A 21,819-nucleotide genomic window follows, 5' to 3' on the forward strand; every position below is an offset into this window, starting at 1 on the left:
AGTTGAACAATGTTGTTCACTTATGTCTTTTATTTATAAAACTACATGCACTCCGTAGCCGACATTCATTACCCTCCACATTCTAAGGGAGCCATCGTAACTGTCAATAAGAACAAGTGAGGAGAGAGCTGGGTGAGAGCCCTCAGGGACCCTCCACCAGCGAACTACATACACAAGTATGAATGGCGGCAAGAAGAAACTCTTCCCCGATTCTTGGCAAAAAAAGCTACTCTCACAGTACAGCTTAGAGTTTAATTTTTAAGCATATTTCTTTGCTGATGGAAATCATGTTTTCTTAAAATCACAAGAGATTGCCATAAGAAAATAAACTGCCAAGGAAAGTTGAAAATAAAGTACATTGTTCCACTCACAGAGTCACAGTTACAGGCACAGCCTTTGGAGTTGCCACACATCTGGATTTCTGTTCCGTAGACACAATGTGAGTGAGCAGGAAAAATCCACAGCTGGGAATCAGCCCCAGAGGACCAGAGAGCTAGGCTGACTCCTGAGCTGCATGCAGAGGGAGCTCCTTTGGCAGCCAAGTGATGACCAGCCACATTCCATTCTCCTCCACACCCAGAGGAGCAATACCAAGGACGTGCTGTCTGTCAAAAGGGAGCAAGAGGGAAATTGTTCTAGAACAAAAGAGATGCTTTTTAGATGGGGCACAATCAATGTGGGGATGGGGGAAGTGTTGTCACACTATAATTCACTGCTCCTTTGTAACCTGGTTTTAATTTACTTCTCCTCACTCTGTGTATTCACCCAATTGCACAATGTAAATGTGACATTGTAACCACAATCATGCTTCCAAGGTGAGGGACCTGAAGGTAGGGAAGCATGAAAGAGGGAATTTGACAGTTAGGGAGCTCAGGCTTCAGGCCGGCGCTGGACTTGTAAGGGAAAGCAACTGAAAAGCAAAGAGACTTGAGTTCCAAGCATTTCATTTCTAGTTTCTTAAGAACATGATACAGCAAAAAACAATGGAATTGAAAGTCAGTTGGTCTCATTCTTGGACTATGACAACACTTTTACAACCTTGAACAGTTTACTTAGATTTTTCTGAGCCTTAGTTGTGTCACCCATAAAATAGGCTTGATAAAACCCATCACACAATAAATGTTACTTCCTTCCCCCATTGGCTAATTTTCATGATCTTTCTGAGACTCAATGTTTTCATTGAAAAATTATACCTGCATCAGGGGATTGACATTGAAGTGGGTTCATTTGTAAACTCTAAAGCATCATGGAATGATCAGGAGTTATTAATCATTTATAAAATATTTGAGAGGCCTGCTCCATACCAGATCCTGTGGCAGGTACTGGAGAAGTGGAAGGGTGACTGAGGCAGAGTTTCACCTGTAGAAGAGAGTTTCTGAACGACAAACTCATTCTTTTCCCTGCTCCGGATTGGGGGTGGGGGGCAGCAAAGGCAGAGGGAAAGGCCTCTGTGGCCTACAGAGGCATCCAGGTGCCTGGCACTTGGCCCTCCTTGGGGGATATCTGATACCTTCCCCCCAGCCATTAGCTAAGAGCTTGCCCAGACTATCTGACCCAAGGGCCCTAGGGACAGGGCTGCAGGATGGATTTTTAAATCTTCAAAATACCCAGACTAGGGAACCTTACAACAAACAACGTATGACTTGAGTGCTATAAGGAAGTAGTTATGCTGAAGGATGGAGAACACTGTCGAGGATAAAGAGAGAAAGATCACCATTGATTTCTATGTTTCTCCTAAAAGTAGACTGGACAATCCAGATTCTCTGATTTCCAGCCCAACTACCCAGACTTCCCTCTTCCAAGCTCCTTTTGTCTTATTTTCCTTTTACTTCTGAGAAATATAAGATGAATATGAAGTGGAAGATTTATTGCCCAACCATGATTCAGGAGGAAGCTCAGCCACCGAACAGGCAAGTGTGGCATTGTCTAGAGAAAAAGAACTTGTAAAGGCAGGTCTCACAGAGATCCACCCCTGATTTTGCAAAGAAGGCACCTCCTTCATCACAAGTTCTAGGATCTTCCAAGTTCAGGAATTAACTATCTGCTTCTCTTTGACAACCTGGCACAATGTACCTAGCAGGACCAGTGTGAGTAAACCAGAGGCTCCTCTACAAGATGACCCACAGGGACAATGCAGGTACTGTTTGCAGCCTGAAGATTGTGACCCTCCTGGCGGCCCTAAGTCCAGAACTCTTATTCCTGGGAGCCGAAGTACAGCTTCAAGACAATGGGTATGATGGATTACTCATTGCAATCAGTCCTCAGGTATCTGAGAATCAGAACCTCATCCCAAACATTAAGGTGAGTGGCAAATATGAAGTCAAAATTATTATCCCATTAGATCAACACTGTCTGATTTGTAATTTGAGCAGTAAAGAGAACAGTGTTTCCTAAAGATTACACCAAAAATTATAATTACGGCCAAGCCAGTATGTTCACCTAATTCTGTGTAGTCTCAGCTCACAGACTGTTGATCTAGTCCTCCTTTATTTTTTGTTGTTGATTACTACTAAATTTAGTGTTTGTGTTTTCCTACATGACTGTTTTGGGGGGTAGCAACTTAAAAAATAATGCATTGTGGCAACAAAGACCAAGTGTTTGCCTGATGAATAAGCATGATTGTGCTTATGAAAATCGTACTGTTGGAGTCCATTCTGAGAGTGAAAAGTCTCAGACAGAGTGAGAGTCTTTCTTTTTACCTGAATGTTCTCTAATTGACTATTTTCACCTGATAATAAGGAAGGATCATAGCTCTATTATTCAAGAGCCTCCTTTTGTTAATGCTTTTGTGAAATTAGTATCATTATAAGGTGTGGTCTTGAACATGCCCACAGGTGCAACATGAAAAAAATTTGTTTGGTAAAAGCTTAAAAGCCTTTCACAAAATTGGAAAAATTATATAGGCAAGCCCAGACACATGATTAGTGTCCTAAAATCTCTTCCAGATAACCATTTAAGTTTATTTATTTTGTTCTTAAGTTTTCTCAAATCCTAATGCTGTCTCTAAAAGAAATAGGCCCCTTCAAAATATTTTCATTATTTTTATTACTACTTTATTCAGATTTAACCAGAAAACTCAAACATAAATGTTGTACAATGAAAAGATAAGCTTTTCTCTTATTTGGTTATAGGAAATGATAACTGAAGCTTCTTTTTACCTATTCAATGCTACTAAGAGAAGAGTGTTTTTCAGAAATATAAAGATTTTAATACCTACCACATGGAGAGCTAATAATTACAGCAAAGTAAAACAAGAATCATATGAAAAGGTAAGAATTAAGAGTTTCATTAAATGAGCTTCAATCAAGTGGGAAAAAAATCAACCAAAATATACTGTGCTCAAACTTAAGCAAAAACAAATCACTGATATTAATGTGCAACTAGTATTATTGAGAAGACTGTTATTCATAAAATAAAAGAAATATTATAAAGAAGTACAAATTATGCACTAAAAATATGTAAAATACCATTGCCCACATAACCTCTAGATCTTTTTACTTTGTAAATTACAGGGTCTTTCTGAAATTTCTGGTTAAAGATGAAAAACTAGTCTTATCTAGTGAGTATGAGCTATAAAGGAAACAATTCCAATTATGACTTTTTTTATTTCCCATCTATCAGGCAGTAAACACGCATGTCCAAACAGAAATATAAGCCACCCACGCCTATAAAAATATGACTGTCTTCTTCTCCTGCCAGAGTGTAAATCGGCAAAACTTCACATCACCCCTCGTCTTGGACAGTTTTCGAGAAGTATGTTGATAAGAAGGAAGGCAGGGAGTGTTTCAGCAAGGCAGCAGGATAGTGTGGCAGCTACTCACCTGCCTGTCCTAGCAGCGAAGTGGAGGGTGCAGCACTGGATCGCACTCTTCTGTACTAGCAAGGCAGGCGGAGAGCGCAAGCGTGGACTCCGCCAGTGCCTCCATCTCCGGAGACAGTTTCAGCTATCCTCTGCTCCTCCAGCAGATGTTTTAAGATTAGCAAAGGAATCTCCTTCATATATCTCGGCACTTTCCAAACTTACGCTTTTGCACTCTTTCCCCAGGCAAGTGAAAACTCACATGAGCCCTTTAAAGGAGATTCTCAGTTTCCTATAGCCCTTTGGACCCCTTGGACATCAGCCCCATTGGTTTTCTGAGCCAAACATGTTGGGGGCGTGTCTCTCCAGTGCAGATCCCAAAGGTTGAGGTGTTTGATATGAAAGAAGCTCTTCTCCTCCAGGAGAAGCGCCACACTGGGGAGATCCCTCCCTACCCTGTGTCACTGCACTGGAGGTGTGGTTTGGGGGGCAAAAGCTTGTCTCTGCATCTCCTACCCATCTCAGTGTGATCCTTTTATCTTTCTTTCACGGAGGAACAGTTTCTCTAGTTTGCAGATCTTCTCAGAGGGAAATGACCCATATGTAGCTGTAGATTCTGTGTGTCTGTGTCCGTGGAGGAGGTGAGTGTAGTATCTCCTGTGCCACCACCTTGAACAGCCATCCGAAGGCGGCATGGCTCAATGCGATTTGAGGACATTTTCATCTGGAAGCCGGGAGGTCAAGTGGAAGTAATGAAGCTCTGTGGAAATTTGCTAAGCTTTTAAAATATAGCTGTTTTTTGTTTAAAGTGCCAAATAATATTGTTGATATATAGTTGTGAATGTATTTTAAACTCCATTTACAAGGCATTTCTTCTTTTTAAATCTTTTTTTTAATGTGAATATAAAGTATACAGTAAAATGTACAGATCTTAAGGGCACAGTTCAAAGTGTTTTAACATATATATGTTCATGTTGTCAACATCACAATTGAGGTATAGAATGTTACAAAGTATTTCTTTTAATTTAGGCAAATGTTAAAGTAACCGACTGGTATGGGACACGTGGAGGTGACCCATATACCCTGCAATATAGAGGGTGTGGAAAAGAGGGAAAATACATTCATTTCACATCTGACTTTCTACTAAATGATGGCTTGATGGCTGGCTATGGATCACGAGGTAAGTGTGACCAATCAAAAAATAGACCTTTGCCAGTACTATTTACAATATTCTGTGCTTAGTGTGGAAAAGAACTCAGAGAACCTGAAATCTGCCAAAAACTTACCATATGATGGAAAGATAGGCCACATACCCATGAAAAGATGAGGAACAAAGTGCGCCAGAAAGAGTTAAGCACCAGACAGCGAGTACTATAAGAATTTAGTGAAAGGAGAACACATTTTGAGCTAAGAATGGGCAGAAATGGCCTCTTTAAGCAGAGGAGCTTCAAAGTTGACTAGCATTTTGATAAAAGGGAAAAAGGGAGAAAACAGAGGAAATAGTATAAATAAACTTATGCCAACAGAAGAATCCAGGGTATAGTTGAGAGATGGGAGCAGTAGACCCAATTAATGGGGGCAGAGTGACGTTGGGTAGCAAAGTAATGGAGAAAATGCTGAATCCACATGGGGGTGATAGAGAGCTTCAAATGCCCAAATGAGCAAGTCATCGTTGAAGACATATAAGCCAAGAATGCCACCATTAAAACAGGGTTTTAAGATGATGAACCAGGCTGTGTGGATAACCTGACTTCCTCGGATCAATGAGAGAGAAACTGGAATTTTCTATGTTCCAAGTGCTGTGCTGTTTACTTTTCAAATGTTATCTTGTTTAATCGTAACAACTCTAAGTGATGAGAGATATTCCAGAAGGGAAAAAGAGAAATAGAGGTCTGAACTGCTATAGTATGAAGGACAAGAGGGATGTGTGTGGGCAGCACTAAGGAACACATCAAGTTTTGGCAGAAATAGAAGGAACCAATTTAAAGGGGAAATCCACAAGTACAGGTAGAGGCAAATTGACTATGAGGAACGGTGAACTATGCTGGTGGAAAAACTCAGCCTGTGGTCGAATATGGGTGGCTGGAGTAAGGGAGAGTAGTCAAGGTCATAAGTTTGGAAACTGTCATTTAGTGGATGGGATTTGAGTGAGAAAAAACCAGCAGGTCAAGGATGAACCATCCCATTCTTAATTTTTGTTTTTTATTTTAAAATACAGTAGTGTTTTCAAATGATGTTTTCATGATTACCCCCATTGAAATATATATAGATTCTATTATCCTCTGTATAGCTATCAGAGATTGGAGCAACATACTCTATAAAATACATTTTATAAGACACTTAAAACTTAACAGTTTTTTCCTCATAACTATAAGGTGCTGATAATCTCTGCATAAACATATAACTTCATCAGGCCCTGGCCAGGTAGCTCAGTTGGTTTAGAGCATTGTCCCAATACACCAATGTGGTGGGTTTGATTCCCAGTCAGGGTACATACAGGAGACAACCAATGAATGTGGATGGTAGAACAACAACTCGATGTTTCTCTTCCTCTTTCCCTTCTTCTCTCCTCTCTCCCTCTCTAAAGTCAATAAATTAAAAACAGAAAAATATATAATTTCTCAACACTTCTAACTTCCATGAGTAGGCACAAACTTTTCCTTAACATGGTCAGCTTAGGCTATATTCCCCTCCCTTTCTTTGTCCCAAAGTCCAAAAATTACACAAAATGCCACAGCCTGAGTCAACTCAGCAAACACTTCCTGGATTTACATACCTTGAAAAAGTTAGGAAAAAAGTGCAAGTGCCCTTTGGAAGGGGAGTTAATCTGGAAAGCATCAAGGAGGAAGAAGTCAGTTTTGATCTGAACATTGAAGGAAATGCAGTATTTAGAAAGGTAGAGAAAAAGTTATAAAGGATTTGATACCAAGGATGAGGATTTCCGTGAGCTGAGGGTTGAAGATAAATGTAAATGTGAGAAATCAGGGATAAAATAAAAAAGAAAGGACCATCCAAGCTAGAGAGGAATTTCTACTTTTTTTTTTATTTTGCTCCTTCCTCCCTCCTTGGCCCCAAGGTTTCAATCATTGTTCTGGATAGTAGAATTACCTACCAAAAAAAAAAAAAAAAAAAAAAAAAAAAAAAAAAAAAAAAAAAAAAAAATCAGTCATGCTTGGGTAACTCAGATGAAGAACAGGAAATTTTTATTTGCTTATCTGGCATCTTAGTTTGTCTGGGCTGCTATAACGGACTACCATAGACTGGGTGGCTTATAAACAGCAGAAATTTATTTTCCACAGTTCTGGAGTCTGGAAGTTCAAGATCAAGGTACTGGTAGATTTGGTGTCTGGCGAGGCCCACTTCCTGATACATAAATAGCCATTTTCTCATTGTGTCCACACCTGGCAGAAAATGGAAAGGAGCTCTCCAGAGTCTCTTTTATAAAGGGTCACTAATCAGAGGATGAGGGCTCCACCCTCATTATCTAATCACCCCCAAAGGCCCTACCTTCTAATATCATCACATGGGGTGGTGGGAGGAGGTTAGGTTTTCAACATCTGAATGTTACAGGTACATTAACTTTCAGTTCTCTGCCCTTAAATATGCTTCTTTCCTTTTCCCCAAATCTTGACATTATAGGCCTATATGAAGCTAAATAGAAGCTTGTTAGGCAGCTGCACTGAGAAAATGAGAGGATGTGGGACTTCTCACTATTTCCAAATAGGTGTGCAAAAAGTAAATCACTGGCTTGCATTTACAAGATAAACACAATTTCACTCTGCCTCTTTTATGGTGGTAGGAGGTAAAGTAGAAGGTGATTAAAACGGGGTGAGAAAGAGGAAAGGTGGAGGAGAGAATTGTGCTTCAACCCTTCAGAATGAGTCTATATAGTCAAGTAATATTACATCTTCACTGAAGAGCAAAGGCCAAGATCTTAGGAACTCAAAATCAAAGTTCTCTGTTCCACAGGCAGAGTGTTTGTCCACGAATGGGCCCATCTCCGCTGGGGTGTGTTTGATGAATATAACAATGAGAAACCTTTCTACATCAATGGGAAAAATCAAATTAAAGTAACAAAGTTAGTAAATTTCTCATGGTAAAACTTCAGTTTATTTTTTTACTCCAAAATTACATTTATAATGACAGCAAAACTTCATTGACAATTTTTAGTTTTATAATGTTATTGCATTTTTAAAATGCTTATGTTGTTCAAATATCAGAAAGTTATATTCTTAGGTATCTCACTCCCACCACTCTCTACGTTGTACCTTTGCATTCCCTCCAGATAACCATTTTTATTAGTTTCTTGTTTATTTTTTCAGCATTTCTCTAGGTAAATTTTTAAAACGTGTATTTTTCCTCACCTTTAAAAAAATAATTGTATATAGTGTCTCATTGTGTGGATGTGACATAATTTTTCAATCACTCCCCTATTGTTGTACAAGTGAGTTGTTCCCAATTTTTTACTACCAATGAGACTACAGGTGGTAATGATATATATGCCATTTCTCGTGTATACAGGCAGATCTGTATATCTATCAAATAACTTCCAAGAATTACTGAGTCAAAGGGTATTCTTAGCTGTAATTTTGGAAGATATTAACTGATTCCTCTCCTAAAGGTTGTATTGTTTTTCACTCCCCGCAACAATTTGAGAATACCTATTTAGAAAGGAATCCTTTTAAATAACTTCATTACGTGTTCATTCTCTTCTTCCTCTGATGTCCAATGCAATCAGCTCAAAGGAGCCCTGACTCAAGATACTGCCTCTCGTCCTCTTCCTTGTATCTCCAAAAGTTCATGTTGATTTCCTGGTCACTTCTGCTTTGACCTTGTTTAGTTGGTAAAGCCCTTGGCAATACAGAACTTCTCATCAAGAAAATGCTTCTTTAAAATACAGAGGAGTCCATTTCTGAATTGATGAACTTGAATAGTCTTTAAAAGGTTTTATGGGTTTCTAGCAAGCTACAATCTTTGCAATTAATTATTATATGAGCTAGTGAAGAAAAAAAACACAAGTATTTCTAAAATATATATAATTTTTCTTTCTATTTTTAGGTGTTCATCTGACATCACAGGCATGTTTGTGTGTGAGAAAGGCACTTGCCCCCACGAAAACTGTATTATTAGTAAGCTTTTCCAAGAAGGATGCATGTTTATATACAATAGAACTCAAACCGCAACAGCATCAATAATGTTCATGCAAAGTTTATCTTCTGTAAGTATGGCCTTGAAATGACCAACCCCTACAGGATTTTATCTCTTCCCAAGATATACTGATATGTTTTAAGTATTTAAACAAAAACAATGATTCACTATATTTTAGAGCTTCAGGGACCTTGGAGTTCATCTAGTTTTATTTTACAGATTTAAAAAAACTAAGTCCTCAAAGATGATTACCAAAAGTAGATTCCTTAGGGAAAGTTATTATTTGCTTTCCAGGGAAGGTGATTTAACAAGAGCCCTATAAATCTCAAAATAAATTGCTCATATGGTAGTGTTTCTATATCTTTTCATAGGAAAGTGTACTGAGTTAACGAATGATATAACACATGATTGTTTCTCTCATTTGAGGTAGCAATCCATTCTAATTTTAATTACACTTTCTAATTCTCTTTCCCTTGTTTTGCATATTCTAGAACTTAAAAAGGAAAGTCAGGTGCTACCAAGGGAAATCAACCAACCCTTACATTTGCAGGTTCAGAAACTCAAATTTGTCTTCATTCCATCCTAATTGGCAAAAAACTGGTGTATGAACTTAGAACACCATTTTAGAAGTTATAATATTAAAAGAGTATCCTGCCATGGGGATCTTTCATGGACCTCTGACCAGCAGGGTCCATGGCATTGTGGGTGAAATGAATAAATGCACATGCACTGCAAGAATCCTGTAGAGAAGAGGGGGCAAAACTGGCCACTCTCTAAAGGAGAAAGCACACTTTGCCCCCGCCTGAACAGGCTTTTATTAACTCTTTAGGTGGATTACAGCCAAGAAAGTTATAAATCATGCCAATTATTGCCTTATATATTATTACTCTTATATAACAGAGAAAAGAATGTTATACACGCATGGATGATAAGGATAACTGATCTAGCCATATCCTGTCCTTGAAAATCAGTCCAGAATAGATCCTAAGAAACTGCTTCAAGGTTACATGCTGAACATCTGTTGTTCTCAGGCCAGGATGAGGGAGTCCTTAGCAGAAAGCAAGCTTTTAAGCTATTATCAAAACATAGGTCTGGTTCCCCATGGGAAAACCAGTGTGTGGAGTGGGTCCTGTGTGCTGTCACACTCCCAGTGGTTTTCTAAATCTGGGGCTGAGCTACATTTGCCACCACCAAGCACCCCGGCTTCCCATAGGGATCCAATCCTTGCCTCCTTAGGTCAGTTCATTTTGTCTCTGAAGGAGGCAGCATGGAAGAGTCAAGTTCTCACAAGAAGCCTGCTCTGAGATGCAATCACAAAGGAGGGAGTTAGCTGATACAGAGGCTTAGTGGCATCAGCCTCCATGACCAGATGCATCTATTCATCTTTACAAAAACCTAAGGGTCAAGTCTGTGAACCATCGCTGCTCCATGGAGCTTACAGCACTGTGAACACGTACCTCTGTGAGGCTGTCTGTTGCTGCAACTGACCAATGCCCCTTGGATTGACATACTCTTCTTCTACATAACATTTTTCCTCAGTCTGGTTTCAGTCAACATTAGCAGTTATTCTGTAAATTTGACATGAGATTTCTTACTTCTTGCCCAATCCATTATGTTTTTACTTTATGCTTTAATATTTGAAGCCAACCCAATTCCATGTATTTTATTCACATTGATTGTGATTAGGTATTTTCCATGTGATCCTTTGAAAGACTTACTTATTATTACCCAGTCAAATAAGCTTTACAATCTCCTAACCATTATCATAAAACATAAAGGAGTTAAAAACAAGTAACAAAGAGACCAGGTTCTACTTCTGTTTCTGCATCTTACTGAGAAATTTGTGTCCTTAAACAATTATTAACCCTTCGAAGCTTCAGTTTTCTCTTCTATGAAATTAGAGATGGGACTAAGAGATTCTTCTAGCTCTAACCACATGGCTCTGTTAACAGGAATATCTATTTTTTTATAGGAATATAGCCATTGGGAATAGATGGTAACACATTGCTTTAACATATAAACCATAACATTAAAAGGGGTGTTGACACCAGTTTAATATTATTAAATAAATTTTGTCTATATTTCCAAATAAGGAAAAAGATCAGGAGGTAGATTTAAGTTGGTTTTCTGCTTATTCTGTTCTTTAAAAGATTAATATTTGAACTAGATCAATATATGTTGACTGATTAATAAAGGTGCAGTGTCATTAAATATAATTTCAAGAAGTAAGCTGACCAAGATAACATTTCCTAGGGTGTTTTCTTTAACACGGTATCATGCTAAGGAAAGTGGAAGACTGTGTTGTTTTTTTAAGATTAAGATATGCATATATAGTCTGCTTTCTGTTATCCAAGTGCAAATACACTTTAATAGAGCTTGATCTCAATACCACAAGGGTGCCAGTGTTTCAAGGAAAGCGTGCCAAAGGTTAGGTGTAAATCTGATGTCATTCTTGAAGGAAAGAAGGACATTGCTGTGGCACTCCTCATTTCCCATACTTTAGCTCACCTTTCCTTTTACCATTAGTTGCTTGAGCATGAACAGTATGTCTAGCATGACAGAAGAGCCTTTATTCTCTGATAGGCTTTGTTCTTTTTCCAGGTGTTTGAATTCTGTAATGCAAGCACCCACAACCAAGAAGCTCCAAACCTACAGAACCAAATGTGCAGCCTCAGAAGTACGTGGGATGTAATCTCAGACTCCACTGACTTTAATCACAGCTTTCCCATGAAGGAGACTGAAATTCCACCTCCCCCAACATTCTCCCTTGTACAGGCTGGGGATAAAGTGGTCTGTTTAGTGCTGGACGTATCCAGCAAGATGGCAGAGGTAACATTTTAAACCACAATGGTTCTAAAACATTCATCATTTTTTTCTATCAGTTTTTAATTTTTTTTTGTTTTCAGAGACTAAGGACAGAGGAGAAAGAGGCCAAAGGTTTGGAATAGTCATGAATATTATCTTGTCTTGGGGAGAAGAGGAACAAATTCAGAATGTGGCTCAGAAATTGACACAAAGTAGATAAACAAAATACACACATAATTCCTACTATTCATTTTTATTACTAATTGCAACATTTTCCAACCAAGGCCCTTTTCCAAAACTTTTACATGTAACTAAAGTCTCCTGTCTGGCCACATTCCACTCACTAGTAAAGATCCTTGATGAAGGCAAGAGACCGTGAATTTGCCGTGAATATGCATATCCATTATGTGTATATTTTCCATGTCGCCATGGAGAGAAAACCATATTTCAATTATCTGGCAATCTAGAAGCCTTCCAGAAACCAAAGCTCCCAAACTCTCAGTCAGTGGTTAAAGTCTTAATCTCTGAAACCAAGCAGATATGCTTTCAGTCCTGGCTCCTTCACTTTACTGTCTGTATAACCAAGAGCAAAATAACTTCTCTGAAGCCCAGTTTTCTCACCTATAAAACAGGGATACATATTAATATCTACTTTCAGTGTTGTGACAGAACCAGATCACACAGGCTCACAAGAGTCAATTGCTAAATTTTTAGGACGTCTGCAAGCCAATTGTTAAACATGGCTATTATTGAACTATGTAGACTTATAATTAAATAAAATGTGTTAAAAATATTTTAAAATGCTCAAAACTCACCACTTCCTAGTTATTTTCTACTGTTTTTTACTATCTTCTGTGTCAGTAAACTGCAGCCCAATGGGCCAAATTTGGTCCCCTACCTGTTTTTTCCTAGCCCACAAGCCAAGAATGAGTTTAATTTTGAAATGGTTTAGAAAAAAAACAAGAAAATAATATTTTTTTACATGTGAAAAATATATGAAATTCAAATCTCAGTGTCCATAATAAAATTGCATTGGACACAACAATGCTCGTTGGCTTACATATTATCTGTGGCTGCTTTAGGGCTAAGATAGCAGAGTTGAGTAGTTGCAACAGAAAACATAGGACCCACCAAGCCTGAAATATTCACTATCTACTTCTTTATAGAAAATGTCCACTGATCTCTGATCTATGCTCTTGAGATTATTTCTGGTCTTATATCTGTATGGGTCTGCTACACATCTCTTCCCAACTTTGCATCCAGTGACATGACATTGATAGCTTGAAATTAACCTCGGTGGGAATATTTACTCCACAGAAATTGTCAACTGCAATAAATCAGAATTTTCTTCCCTCTCTCTCTCTTTCTCTCTCCTTCCCCCCCCCCCACACAGCAGAAAGCCAGTTTTTTAAAAATTTACCAGCATACCACAATCTACTTCATAGGGTTGTTGAGGGGAATTAAATGAGATAATGAACGTGAAGTTTTCGATTCATAAGTGGTAGCTATTATTTTATTATAGTACTTGTCCTAAGGGAGAATTTATCCTCTTTTATTGTCTGGATGAGTAGTCCTGGAGAATTTGCCCTTTTTGGCTTGTCTCTGAAATATTAGGAACATTAATAACACATTCAGCTTCTGGGTTATTTTATAATCTTGCCTACCTGTAGTTGACTAGGGCACAATCTTCTCAAGTATGGTCTCGAGGTAATTTATGTCAGCTATCTTCCTTTGTTGAACAAGCTTGGATTTAGTGAAAGGGGAAGATAGTTGTACTTGAGAGAAAAACTGAAAGAAGCAGAAGAGAAATAAGCCTAAGGTAACAAACTCATGGCAAAGCCAACTTCCTGCCTTTTCCTGACAATACTGTCGTTTGAACTATCATAGCCATTCAATCGCTTATCAGGTTCTGGCTTAGGAGATACAGAAATGACAGAATAGGATCTCTGACTTGAAATACACACATGTGAATAAATACAGTTGAGTATGATAAAGGTCCACAGAGTTGTGAAGCAGGATCTAGTTCTGTAGAAGACAATGATTGATGAAGTCTTCACTGAGAGAGTGAACTGGAGTTGAACCTTGAAGGATGAGAAAGTACCTGCTGTGTTAAGTGATGGGAGAGACATGAAGGGAGGATATTCCAGGGTGGGGAAGAGTATGCACAATGACTATGAGGCAAAAGTAGAAGGATTTGTTCAGGGAAAGTGCATCAACTGGTATACTTATAACTAACATTGGGTGGCTCCAAGGAAGTAGCAGATAAGATGGAGATACAGTATGAATTTGAGAGAACCTAAAGACATTGAGTTGATAGGATCTAGTCAAGGATATGGGGGCTGGTAACAAGGAGTAATGAGAGTTCCAGGTTTCTGGCTTAACTTTTTGGGATTAGAGACCACAATTGAGAATGATGACTTGATGACCATAATGGGAGCAATAGCTATTTACCAAGTACTTACTATGTATCCATTTTACAGATAGAAAACTAAAGCTTAAAAAGGTAAGTAATTTCTCTCTGGTCACATAATTAGCAAAAGTTGAAGGCGAGATTCAAAGTCTTTGTTTTATTTACTCTACCAACTTACCTCTAAATATTGTAAGAGAAATAGTAGTAGGGAAAGGAAGCAATGAAGTCAAGGGCTGTAGAGCTTGAGATACCTGTGGGACATTAAATTGGTGATATTTCCTAAGCAGTGTGAAATTCAGGTGCAGGTGTTAAGAGTGATTTCTGGATTTTAGATGGAGACCACAGTTATTGCTGTACAGGTGGTCACTGAAGATCAGCTTGCTGTTCCACAGCCATCAATACAAGTGACCCCAGTGAATTAGTCAGCAACATCACCTGCCCCAAACTCATCATTATTACTTTATAATTGGTTCGTAGTTCAAGGAGTAACTGTACTATCATACATATATCAGTTGATCCTCACAGCAATTATTTTTTAATAAGTAAGAAATATATTATTTTACTTGCAGTTTGCAGATGAAGTACCCAGCCTGAGATGACCATTATAACAGAGGGTAGTGCCAGGATATATCCTTCTGACTGCTCCTCTCCAGCATAATTCTCTTTGCAATGTTCCCTCTTACCCAGACTGAATTTTAGAAGAAGTAGCTACAAATCTAGTATTAAATGGTGCTATAGATACTTGAATTCTGAGTTGGAAAGAAATAGTGAGGACGTCTGTCCTTAGCAAATGGTAATTATGAACAGCTTATTGGGGAAAGAATTCCAAACTACTCCCAGAAAAGTATTCATTTTTGAGCCTGCAGTAAATCAAACAATATTTTAGCATCATGACACTCTTGACAATTTAAAAAATTACAAGTCAAAATCCTAAAGAATTAGCAGAGGTATTTGCTTATTTAGTCATACTTTTGTCTACCATCCAAATGTTGTTACCTTTTTTCTTTTTGGGGACATAGGCTGACAGACTCCTTCAACTGCAACAAGCAGCAGAATTTTACTTGATGCAGATTGTTGAAATTCATACCTTTGTGGGCATTGTCACTTTCAACAGCAAAGGAGAGATCAGAGCCCAGCTACACCAGATTAATGATGATAGTGACCGAAAGCTGCTGGTTTCCTATCTGCCTGCCACTGTGTCAGCTGAAGCAGAAACCAGCATCTGCTCAGGGCTTAAGAGGGGATTCGAGGTACAGTACCCCAAGCCTCTGATCACCATCACTTTCTTTTCCCTCATTTTTAACCCAAGTAGCTTCTGATTTGGGGCAATCTGTTACACTGTGGTAATAAACAGCCTCGATTATAGGAGAGTAATGATGGATTATCTTTAAGGTCAAGAACCATATCTTGTTCACTATTGTATCATCCTGTGCCTAACAAAGTACCTGACATGTAATAGTTCCTTACTGAAGGAATGAGTAAATAAATGAAAACAATGGCCAGGGCTGGGAGACTTCAGTATCATGTGGACACTTTCTGAAACCGTCTCTGTCAATTCTGAAACTATTCCAGCTGTGGTCAATGTTACCCTTGGGTTTTCCATTCAAAATCAGCATGTCCTGGCACCAGCCTATAGTGATAGCAAACCTCAAGCATATGAGATTCAAGGCCAGAGTTATATTTCAGGAATGATAGAGTTTATCTAAATTAACATAAGTTAGGATTCAACATCTGGGATGCAGCCATCAGTCAAATATCTGGTAGCAAGAAAAACACATCAAATGCCATTGTTGCTCAACCTTGGCTGCCCACTGAAATCACCTGGGGATTAAAAAGTTCTGATGCCTAGGCCTCATCCCCAGAGAGCCTGTTAATTGTTCAGGGGTGTGGCCTGGCCACTGAAAGTTTTCAAGTTCCCCATCTGATTCTAAGAGTAGCCATAGGTGAGAACCACTGTTCCAGGGCCCTTATTGATCCCCATTGGATCACGGAGGCCATGTCGCACACAGGAATGCTCCCTCACATCCTCCATGACGGATTCTATTCTAAACTGGTGGCATATCATGGTGAACAGAAGGAGTCCCTGTCCACAGGCAAATGGGCAATGGCACATAGGATGACAAGTGCTGGTGTGGGCTGAGATGAAGACGGAATGGAGATGGAAATCAAGTGCAGGGTGCTACAGAGGACCTCAGAGAGGCATATGCCCCACTGGTGGAGAATTTAGGAGTAAATGTTTCTGCTCAGTAAGACAATTTGAATTACATTTCCTTCCAAATGACTGATACTCCATGTTCAGGTGGCTGAGAAACTGAATGGAAAAACCTATGGCTCTGTGATGATATTAGCGACCAGTGGAAAGGATGAGCATATCAGCAATTGCTTCCTCACTGTGCTCAGCTGTGGTTCAACCATTCATACCATTGCCCTGGGTTCATCTGCTGACAGAAACCTGGAAGAATTATCACGTCTTACAGGTAAATTAATTTCTAAAAACTTATATTTTAGAGCATTTCTTTTTAATTTGCATATTTAAAGCACAACAGTGAAACCAGATTATGTCAACAGAATACATGGCTAAATGGGAAAAAATAGGAACCGTTTTCTTAAGAAAAAAATAATACAACTCATTGCTATAATTTGCCTAAATATTGCTGAATTTTTTTACATTTTACTTAAAGGGTGAAAATTATATACACCCAATGAAAGTATTATTTTTTTAAATAATTGCTTTGTTAAGCCAGCATGAGCATGTATAATAATGAAGCTAAAAACTATGTTTAGGTTTAAATACACTAACTTCTACGATAGACACATACAATATTGTAAGCTACAATCTATTTTTTGTTCTAAATGAGGCACAGAATAATTTTATCTTATATTCTTTATATTCAATAAAATAGGTACGCTAACTTGAAAAGTGAAAATTAGGTTTGACTGAATTATTTTTGAAAATAATGTTTTCTGAATGTAAATATAAATGTATAGCAATGTAGACCTCAATTAACCTAGATTATCCAGGAATTATATTCTTTACAAGACTATTAAATATATATTGATTGAGTTTTCACATGTACAGAATAGAGTTCTAGACCCCAACATAACTATGACCAGAAGAGACAAAACCACCCTCTTTGTGCTGCTCACTATGTGGTTGTGAGGGTGCCCTGCAAAGCAAATGGAACACAGCTCCTATTTCTCCCAAACTAATACTTTTATGCAAAGAAAGTTTGTTAGAAAAGGTCTAAATTTTACTTTTGTATTCTTTTATACATCTTCATAGTTAACATCCAAATCATGTATTTCAGGAGGCTTGAAGTTCTTTGTTCCAGATAAATCAAACTCCAATAGCATGATTGATGCTTTCAGTAGAATTTCCTCTGGTACCGGAGACATTTTGCAACAACATATTCAGGTCAGAATTTCCTCAATGTTATACTTACAGCTGGAGTTGTGGGTGGGGGAAGGAAGCAAGGATAATAGATGAATTGTGTTAACTGCCTCATGCACCTTATTTGAATATGTAATGAGCTTCCTGGCATTGCTAGAGCCAGGCTTCATTTCTACCTGATGTCTGTACTTCTCAGCAGTAGGAGTCATTTTCTGCAATTGCTGCTTCAGCTTTTCAAGGTCTAGAGGAAGACCCTGCTCTGTCCTCATGGCTCAAAATTGGGGTGGGTGGGGATGCAGTGGGGGTAAGGCCCGGAAGAAAAAATAAGAAACTGTGATTTTTAGTTTTAATTCCATAATAACTTTCCATAAGTCAGAATCCATTTTACTTTAGCTTATTTGAAACTTCTTTGAAGCACCTCTTGCATATAAAAAGTATCAACCATTTCATTAAATTCTAAATATTCCTAAATATCTCTCTAACAACCACAATTTACTTGATTTTGTTCACAAAAGCTTCCTCTAATCAAGCCATTTTTTAAAAGGGCCAAATTTTTTCTTCTAAGTAGTTTAAAGATATTTTGAACAGGACTGAAAAAAATTTCATTTGCTATTTCCTCACAGATGGTAAGTGAACCTGCCAAGTTAATGGCTTCATGTGAACAATGAAGTCAATAAATTAGTCTTAGGAAATTTTTAACATGAAGATTATATGTACACAGTAAAGCTAATAACCATAATTCCATGATCAGCAGTGAAAAAAAGTGAATTATAAATGATAATGTACATTACAGATTAGACTACAACTGGCCTTCTGAATGATCTTTCCATCCTGTGATTTCCTCTTGAATAATATAAAGTAAAAACAAATGTTTTTTAAAAGAACACAATATTATTCCTATTATTCAAATTAACCTTATGTTTGCAAATTGGCCACCTCTCCCCACCTGTCTTTATGTCTTAGCACTACTAGACTGTGGGCGGAAACTGCATCTAAACCCCTGTGAGAGTTCAGGCCCAGCACACCGCGGGGCATGGTGGTCCGCAGTGCACAAACACTTGTTAAACTGATTTTAGAAAATAGCCCACAATGCCACAATGTCTTTGCTGTGATCTACCATTAAAATTTTAAATGCTTTCCAAGTCTGGGAAATTTTACAAAGTGTTACTAATATATTTATTTAATAAATATAATTTTTCAGTTATTCACAGACTTGTATCCATTATGAATACACAATGATAACTGCTGTTGCAGTGACACTTGCATTAACTATAACAAAATACTTTAGAGCTGCTGTACTTACATAATACACTATATTTTGCTTTGGCAATGTATTTTTATGTGGAAAATGATTTATGTAAATATAATACCTCAGAATTCAATGAGTTTTATTTTTGACAGTTCATTTTTATTTGTCACAAAAGTAAAGAAAACCATAGAATCATCATGTATTCATGAGACATTTTCATGTATCATATATACGTTCTCTTGAACAGCTTGACAGTAAGGGTGACAATGTTAAACCTCACCAGCAACTGCAAAACACTGTGACTGTGGATAACAGTGTGGGCAACAACACTGCCTTTCTAGTCACATGGCAGACCAGTGGTCCCCCTGAGATTGTACTATTTGATCCTAATGGAAGAAAATACTACACACATGATTTTATCATCAACCAAGCTTTGAGGACTGCTCACCTCTGTATTCCAGAAACTGCCAAGGTAGGTATCGTGAGCTTGTTCATAATGACAACATTTTGTCAAATAAATGACTTTCAACTGAATTATATAATTAAATGCATTGTGCAAAGGAAATCCTATTCTGACATATCAAAGTTTTACTTTAAATTTATGAGGGAATTTTGTGAATGTTAAAAGTTAAGGGGAGCAACTAATGTATTTTCAAAACTTTAACAGTGGAAGTTAGTATTTAGGTAGTAAAAATAAATCATTTTTGCTTACTTCCTGCTTTACAAAATCCATATGACAAACTTACCTATACACTTAGGAAAACCCTTTATTTAAAATTTATAATATGAATACATACATACCTATGTTTCTGAGCACCTACTATATGCCGAGTCTTGTTTTAGGTGTTTTCTAATAAAATGTCATAATATGAATAAGAACAAGGTACTCAGGGCATACAGGAGGGAAATGCAGGTGGGATGGGAAGTAGGGGTGGGAAGAAGGATGCTCCCTGGAAGTGAAAATATAAAAATGGAAATACGAAGGATAAAGGGATAAAGGTATGAATGACATACTGAGCAGAGCAAACAACACACAGGAAGACTCAGAGGAAAAGAATATGGCTCTTCATAGACTACAGGTAGTTCAATATGGATGAACTACCAAGTAGCATGTAAGGTGGAGATTTAGGGGAAGAAAAGTGGAGGGAGTGATCAAGCTGGACAGGAGCCATGTCAGCAAGGGCTTTGTATGTAGTAAAGGGAGTAGGAGTTTGAATCCTAAATGTGAAGGGAAACCACTGAAGGTTCTAAGTGGTGCGGGGTGGGGGGTGGTTAACTGATCAGAATCACTCTTGCACTGACTGAATGCAGTCCCTCCTCAGTACTGGTGGCCCTCCCTCCACCAGATCATGTTGACAGCCTCTGCTCAGCCTCCCTGCCTCTGGGCCAGCATCCTTCCCATCCACTCATTATATCTATCTGGTGATCCTCCTGAAGTACAAATCAGATCAAACCTGCCTCCTAGTCAGAATGTTTTGGTGGTCTCAGGATAAAACCCATGTGGTTACTCTTTTTCTGGCTTCTGCCGAAGCTTATCTCCTACCCCTCTCCCAAACAGTCTATGCACTGCTCCTACTTACCTTTTCTCCAAACTCATCATGTTCTTTACATACCTGTGCACAAGGAACAGGAGCACTTTACCTACCTCTTGTTGCCTTTGCCTGACCTCTCAGCCTGGATTAGGTGGCTATATGAAAGCACTTATTACACTGGAAGAGATGTTTTTGTTGTAAAGGTTCCTGCTGTGTATCTGTTACTAATGTTATGATTACAATAGAGATAGATAGATAGATGATAGATAGATAGATCTTTATGCTTGAATTGTGAATTCACTAGAAAATAGTAAATCACATTCACCCCACTGAAGAAGGCTGGGTAAGGTGTGGTGGTGGCATCTTACCTTTCCACACTGAGTCACACCCTAACCCATTATTTTCCTCTCTTCTTCCTCCTGCTCAATTGTGTTTCTCCTGGTACTTCCAGGGTTTAAGAAGGAGCAGCAGCAGGAAAAAGGGAAAAAAGGAGTATTTATGTACAGTTAAATCAAAAGAACAAATTTCTGCTACATTGTAGTTTAAGCTTTTTTCTTCCAGACATCATTTTGCAGGTTTCCCCCAGGCAGTCTAGACAGGCAAAAGAGAATGACATTTAGCAATACTTCTATAAATTATTCAACATAGGCATTGTTGAATCCTGACCAATTAAAGAAGTGTTCCTTTTCTTCATCCCTAATAATGTATGTGGGTTTTGTTGCTTGAGATTTCTGACTATGTGGATGGTTTGGGGGAAGTGGAGAAAAAGGTAGGATACTGTAGTCTTTAGTCAAGTTTATTCCCATAAATCATAATTGTCCACTTAATGTGCTATAATCTTCTTCATTTCATAAAAGGAATATGTATAAACATTGAATCTCCTTTTAGGTGAAGGGGCTCAGATTAATATTTGCACAGTACTTTGATGCTTTGAAATACTTTCAAATGTGACTCAAGGTGTGTCCTTCCCCACAAATAAATTCAGAGTATAACTCCCTAAAGAGGTACCTAAAAAATAAGTGGGTGATGATATGGGAGCCTTAAGCAATATTACTATTCCTGGCATTCTTTTGTAGTATTTTAGAAAATGGATCATCAACAAAACAAGGATTAAAAAACCCTAGGAGCTTAGATTTATACTTTAAAATTAAGGGTTTATCTTCATACTTGACAAAACAGAAGACCTTTGTTTTACAGAGTGGGCTCTGGACTTACACGCTGAACAATACTTACCATTCTCTTCAAGCCTTGAAAATGACAGTGACCTCTCGTGCCTCCAACCCAGCCCAGCCTCCTGCTATTGTTGAAGCCTTTGTAGAAAAAGACAGCACCCCTTTTCCCCATCCCATTATGATTTATGCAAATGTAAGAAAGGGGTTATATCCCATACTCAATGCTACAGTAACTGCTACTATTGAGCCAGAGACTGAAGATCCTGTTACACTGAAACTTTTTGATGATGGAGCAGGTAACAAGTATTGTCAT

The 21,819-nt window shown here is 38.2% G+C and overlaps 1 protein-coding gene across 2 annotated transcripts in view; it reads left to right on the plus strand.

Annotated features, from left to right (window-relative positions):
* Window positions 1-2,020: 2,020 nt before the first annotated feature.
* CLCA2 (chloride channel accessory 2) overlaps window positions 2,021-21,819 on the plus strand; it is a 31,767-nt gene continuing 11,968 nt past the window's right edge. For both annotated transcript variants that reach the window (XM_090271713.1, XM_090271714.1), the window contains exons 1-11: window positions 2,021-2,301; window positions 3,132-3,269; window positions 4,829-4,979; window positions 7,769-7,877; window positions 8,858-9,017; window positions 11,549-11,776; window positions 15,182-15,412; window positions 16,462-16,639; window positions 17,471-17,577; window positions 19,050-19,274; window positions 21,532-21,802. In XM_090271713.1, the coding sequence (XP_090127839.1) occupies window positions 2,116-2,301; window positions 3,132-3,269; window positions 4,829-4,979; window positions 7,769-7,877; window positions 8,858-9,017; window positions 11,549-11,776; window positions 15,182-15,412; window positions 16,462-16,639; window positions 17,471-17,577; window positions 19,050-19,274; window positions 21,532-21,802 (1,984 nt within the window). In that variant the 5' untranslated portion in view covers window positions 2,021-2,115. The remainder of the gene's footprint in view (window positions 2,302-3,131; window positions 3,270-4,828; window positions 4,980-7,768; window positions 7,878-8,857; window positions 9,018-11,548; window positions 11,777-15,181; window positions 15,413-16,461; window positions 16,640-17,470; window positions 17,578-19,049; window positions 19,275-21,531; window positions 21,803-21,819) is intronic.

The sequence above is a fragment of the Furipterus horrens genome, unplaced genomic scaffold, assembly GCF_987537825.1.
Source record: "Furipterus horrens unplaced genomic scaffold, mFurHor1.1.pri manual_scaffold_3, whole genome shotgun sequence".
In the NCBI taxonomy this organism is placed as follows: domain Eukaryota; kingdom Metazoa; phylum Chordata; class Mammalia; order Chiroptera; family Furipteridae; genus Furipterus; species Furipterus horrens.